The sequence below is a fragment of the Colobus angolensis genome, unplaced genomic scaffold (genome assembly GCF_000951035.1).
Source record: "Colobus angolensis palliatus isolate OR3802 unplaced genomic scaffold, Cang.pa_1.0 Scaffold51, whole genome shotgun sequence".
Classification (NCBI taxonomy): domain Eukaryota; kingdom Metazoa; phylum Chordata; class Mammalia; order Primates; family Cercopithecidae; genus Colobus; species Colobus angolensis.
In genome coordinates this window covers 12,619,361-12,625,360 of record NW_012118599.1, presented here as the reverse complement: position 1 = coordinate 12,625,360, position 6,000 = coordinate 12,619,361, and the positions used below count along the sequence as shown (strand labels likewise).

Here is a 6,000-nt window from a genome sequence, read left to right as displayed (position 1 = left end):
GCCTACAGTTCTAATAATGAAAATTGCCTGGAAAAGAACCACAACTCTTAAAAAAAAAAAAAAAAATCCAAAACCACAAAGTGGCTTTTGCAGCGGTCTTTGCCTGTGACGCCGGGCCATGGCTGGAGCCCCTAGCTCCTCATCTCTCAGGAGCCTCTATCCCGTATCAATGGCAAGAGAGTCCGGGGGTGACAGACAGTGGGGCCGGCAGCCGAGCCAGGGAGGACGCTGCGCGCCGCATTGCTGGAGCCGGTGTCCCGGCAACCCCGGAACGCGCCTCCGTGGGAGAAGCAGGCGGCCGCAGCGTCCCTTTTGCCCTCGGCTCTCGTTTCCTCGGCCTCGGCGTGCGTTCGGCAGGCAGTTCGGCTGCCAGTTGGTTCGTTGGTCCGTGGAGGCCTCTGAGCACAGACCCGGGCCTCCCCTGGGGAAGAGGGTGGGAAGACTCTGAGGTGGAAAAGAAGGAGCTGGATGGGGGGTGCAGCGAGCCTGGCTCGGGATGGGGGCGGATTTGCTGGAGCTCCGAGGGCTTCTAAACCACGCATCGCGCGGGTGGAGGGAGGGAGGCTCCGGTTTAGAGGCCAGTCCTGCCGGCCTGACTTTTGGTGGCTTGTGGAATTTGTTTGTTTTGACTGATACCTTTCTTAGGAGGTTCTTTACTTTGTCTCTGGGTTGCTTCTAATATTTAAAATCAACATGTGCACAGATGAGTCCATCCATGATCACTGGAAACGGTCCACGGGGCTGCCGTCTCCCCTCCATCTCAAGCGCGACCCGTGGCAGAGAGCTGGAGAAGGTTCCAGAAGGAAGGGACTCTGGCATGACCGAGGTGGAGAGGACCTACAGTTGAGTTCTGAGAAATCCAGAGCACTCACTGGGTGTGGAGTTGGTGGCCACATCCAAGTATACTACACCCAGGGGTGGGGGCAGGTGGAGGGCACCATTTGAAATTTAGAAGGAAGCTAGTTTGGGGGCATGTAAAAGAGCTGCTTGCATAGTAGCTTATGTCTGTGCTAATCCAAGATTTGATTAGGCAGAGAGCACCACCGAAGCAGAGAGTCTCATAAATTACCTCACTGGATCTCACAACAGTGGAGAAGTATATTACTTATGAGTAAAGGGAGCCAGAGATTTGACCTTCCCAGTGCTTGGGTTAATAAATGGTGAGTCTGGGATTTGACATGAGCCTGAGATTTGACGTGAGTCTGCCATACTCCCGAGCCTGTGTCCTTTCATCTTTGCTCAGCTTTTAGTAGGTTTGTGTCACTGTTTATTGGATGGGACAGTTTAGGTGGGAATTATGAACACTTTAAAAATTAAATAATGGCTGGTAGCTCCATAATTGGTTAAGGCCAAGGAGGAATTCAGGGGCATCTTTGCCTTTAGAGAACAGTGTCATGGCGCCTGAACAGCCACAGTGGCCCAGAAAAGCTCAGAGTGCGCCTGCGCTCAAGTTGTCATTTACCTGTTTTGAGTGAGTGGCCTGAGTGCTGCAAAAAGGGGTTGTGAAATGTCCAGACTTTGCTGGATCAGATCTTAGCTTTCTCCCTGGTCTTCTGTATTCTGGTTCTGTGATCTCATTCTCCTTCACGGTGGGGAGAAAGGAAGGAGGTACAGCTCATTCACCCAGCTATTAATATAAGCTGGGACCGCAGAGAAGGAGGAGCTGGAGGAGTTAGAACTATTAATTGTCCAAGTGTATCTGGAACAGCAAGGAGAAAAGGGTTCTGGGATACTAACTTTAAGCTCCAGACCTTCCTGCAGTTTCCAGTTTGGTTTGGGGTAAAGGAAGAAGCTGCTGCTTTAAGGATGTCCTAAGGAGGATCCATGTTTTAGAGTTAGGAGTACCAGAAGGGTACCAGGTCCCAGACCACATTAATGAAAGCCCCATGGTGTTCTTTCCTGCTGTGTAGGAGAGTCTATTCAGGAAAACACATCTGAGTTTAGCTTAACATGGAATCTATGGATTTCAGGAAGGAAGGGGCTCCACAAACCAATTGAAGATACGTGTGTGTGTGTGTGCATTTTTCCATCAGAGAACTGATTGCTTTCATTACTGTTTATGGGGGAGGGGATATAATAAAAAAATGGGTTAAAAATTTCTGTCCTTGATCCTTAGGCCCATTATGAAGCAGATAAGCAGGGGTGGGAAATAGTGTTTGGTTAAATGAATATCCATGTTAAACAAACATGGCTTGATGTATTATTTTTCTCCCTGCCAGACAGCGCTATTGTGACAATCAGCTGAGATGACAAACATATGAAAGTGCTTTGGTTATGTAAGGTGTTATTCCTGCTTAAAAAAAATGGAAATAATTATCCTGAATTCCACAGATGGCAATAAAGAAACAGACTTTCTTCCAAATTCTCTTTTTTCCCTTGAATTCCTTTCTGGTTACAAGAACCTTCTCTTGGCCTTTAATTACATCATTTCTTCTTATTTTGTAGTGTTTTAGAAACTTGTCAGAATTTTCTGGCTTCTGGCTTACTTGACATTTATTGCACTTGAATAACAATTTTCATGATAAATGGTGAACCTTTCAAGCAGGGTGTATCTCCTTAGGGTGTTTGTTTCTCCCCACAGCCTTCTGAGCTAGATGAGGGAGAGGGCAGTCATTGGGAGCTGGGCGTGGAGAAGTAATTGACTTGCTTGGAGTAGCTGGATGGTACTCTATGCAGTGGGAGCATCAATGTCAGTATTAGCATCAGTATTAATAAGTATTCAGGCTTGCAATTCTGGCTTCTCTTCCAGCTAATCTTCTTTTACCAGGGGAAGGGCGGGGAGGCATCTTGAGGACATGTTTAAGTGTCTCTAGCTCAAGTTTGAGGTTGAGTTACTCTTAGGAAGATCCTGTAGTCAGCTTGATCTAGCGAGTGTGCTGTTGGCCAGTTTAGCAAGAGATTGCTCTTCCCGTCCTTGTCCATCAGACAAGCGTTCCCCATTATAGTGGCCACAGGCCACTTTCCAGAGTGCTGCTGCCACAAAACTTTTCAAGCAAGCAAGGAAGTGTGCTAAAGTTTTAGGTGTAATTTCACTGCTCGCTGCTCAGGGACATGCAGTACATTTAAATTTTGCTCCTAACACAAACAAACAAAAAACTTGGGAAAGGGCCCTCTCTGATACCATCCATAGGGCCAACCAATTCTTGCTTGGGTAAATTCTCAAGTCCTATAGTGGCAATATACAATTAAAATGTTTACATGTTATGGAAGGCAGCCACTGTTAAAACCTATGGGCAAAAATTACCATAAGTAAATCTTACCATAAATAACTCAGAACTCACATGCAAGTATTGACATAGAGGACATCTTTGGCCTTGATTTCATTTCTTCTCCACATAGGTGAATCCATTCTACATCTCCAGACATGCATTTCATGCCTTTTTCATAGATACATTTCTAGAAGTAGAACTATTGAGTCAGATGATATGCACTTCTCATAGGCTTCGGAAGTCACATATGGCCAAATTGCTCTTCATAGGAATTCCATTCCTCCAAGCTATGCCAACCCTGGGTGTTTGCAAACTGATAACAAATAATGGTATCTCGTTTTAAGTTCAGTTCTTCAATTATTCGGATGGGGCCAGGTACAGTGGCTCATGCCTGTAATCCCAGCACTTTGAGGTGGGTGAATCATTTGAGCTCAGGAGTTTGAGACCAGCCTGGGCAACATGGTGAGACCCCATCTCTACAAAAAATACAAAAAAAAAAAAAAATAGCTGGTCATGCTGGTGCATGCCTATGGTCCCAGTTACTTGGGAGGCTGGGGTGGGAGCATTACTTGAATCCTAGGGACAGAGGTTGCAGTGAACTGAGGTCACTCCAGCCTGGGTGACAGAGCAAGACCCTGTCTCAAAAAAAAAAAAAAAGAAAACCCCATAAAATCAACCACCACCCACTCCCCCAAACCCAATTATTGGGATGGATGAAATTTCCCCCAAATATATATTGGCTGTTTGTATGTGTTATTTTATCTTATTTTGAGATGGGGTCTCACTGTCACCTAGGCTGGCGTGCAGTGGTACGATCAGGGCTCACTGCAGACTCAACCTCTCCAGCTCAATCAGTCCTCATCTCAGCCTCCCAAGTAGCTGGGACCACAAGTGTGCAACACCACGCCCAGCTAACTTTTTAGTTTTTTGTAGAGACCAGGTCTCCATATGTTGCCTAGGCTGGTCTTGAACTCTTAGCCTCAAGCAGTCTACCTGCTGCAGACTCACAAAGTGCCGGGATTACAGGCATAAGCTACCTTGTCCAGCCCGTTTTTAAAAATAAGCTACCCGATCATGTCTTTTGCCCTTTTTTTTTTCTTTTTGGGTGTTTATTTTCATCTTATAAATTTATGAAAGCTCAAGGAGTGTAAATTAGTTCAACCATTGTGGAAGACAGTGTGGCGATTCCTCAAAGATCTAGAACTAGAAATACCATTTGACCCAGCAATCCCATTACTGGGGATATACCCAAAGAATTATAAATCATTCTACTATAAAGACACATGCACACGTATGTTTACTGCGGCACTGTTCACAATAGCAAAGACTTGGAACCAACCCAAATGTCCATCAATGATAGACTGGATAAAGAAAACATGGCACATATATACCATGGAATACTATGCAGCCATAAAAAAGGATGAGTTCCTGTCCTTTGTAGGGACATAGATGAAGCTGGAAACCATCATTGTCAGCAAACTAACACAAGAACAGAAAACCAAACACCGCATGTTCTCACTCATAAGTGGAGTTGAACAATGAGAACACATGGACACAGGGAGGGGAACATCACACACTAGGGCCTGTCAGAGGGTGGGGGACTAGGGGAGGGATAGCATTAGGAGAAATACCTAATGTAGACGACGGGTCGATGCGTGCAGCAAACTACCATGACATGTGTATACCTATGTAACAAACCTGCACATTTTACACACGTACCTCAGAACTTAAAGTACCAAAAAAAGCTCATAATTTGTCATGACTACTAACTCTTTTTTCTTTCTATTATGTATGTTGCAGATTTTCCCCCAGTTTATAGTTTGCTATGAAAGTTTTAAGTTTATATTTAAAGAGGCATATTCAAATCTATGCCTCTTTTCCTTTATTTTGCCTATATTTGATATCTTTCTTGGCAATAACTTCTTTGCTCTAAGATTATATAAACTTTCACTTATTTTTTTCAGGTACATCTTTAATTTCAATTTTTACATTCAAATCTGTAAGTCATCTGGATTATTCCAGTTTGGGATAAGAAAGGTTTAGTTTTATTTTTATTCCAAATGGTTAGTTGTTCCAGCAATATTTTTTGAATAACCCATCCTTTCTTCACCAAGATAAAATGCCACTTGTTTTCATATAAAATTTTATTCTATTTATGTTTACTATTTTGTTCTATTGATTTGTCTGTTAGGGTTTTTGTCAGTACTATCTCGATTATTTGAATGTTAAACTACATTCTATAAATTATACTCCATAGCTATGTAACCCTGAACAAATTATTTGACATTTCTGGAGCTTAATTTCTTTATCTGTAAATTTATCTCATTTTATTTATAATTATGGCCTTCTTTTCATTTCTATTATTATTATTATTGTTTTTTTGGGGATGGAGTCTCACTCTATTGCCCAGGCTGTAGTGCAGTGTGGCGTGATCTCAGCTCACTGCAACCCCTGCTTCCTGGGATCAAGCGATTCTCCTACCTCAGCCTCCTGAGTAACGGGGATTACAGGCATGCACCACCATGCCCGGCTAAGTTTTGTATTTTTGGTAGAGGTGGGGTTTCACCATGTTGGCCAGGCAGTCTCAAACTCCTGACCTCAGGTGATCCTCCCGCCTCGGCCTCCCAAAATGCTGGGATTACAGGCCAGGCCCTAATATTATTTGTATTTAAAATTTTTTCTTGAACCTTGTTTATCACATTATTAGCTTTTGCATGAAGCCAAAGTTCTGATAATCTTTATTTCAATCTTTTATGATTTTATTCCTTAAAATTTTTTTTGGGGGGAAGGG

The 6,000-nt window shown here is 43.5% G+C and overlaps 1 protein-coding gene across 2 annotated transcripts in view; it reads left to right on the top strand.

Annotated features, from left to right (window-relative positions):
- The first annotated feature begins 284 nt into the window (after positions 1-284).
- Positions 285-6,000, top strand: part of SPATS1 (spermatogenesis associated, serine-rich 1) — a 34,081-nt gene continuing 28,365 nt past the window's right edge. The window contains exons 1-2 of one of the 2 annotated variants that reach the window (XM_011960305.1): positions 285-376; positions 704-842. In XM_011960305.1, coding sequence (XP_011815695.1) covers positions 704-842 — 139 coding nt within the window. In that variant the 5' untranslated portion in view covers positions 285-376. Of the gene's footprint in view, positions 377-548; positions 843-1,034; positions 1,161-6,000 lie in introns of those variants that run through there. The other variant, XM_011960306.1, reaches the window with a different exon arrangement.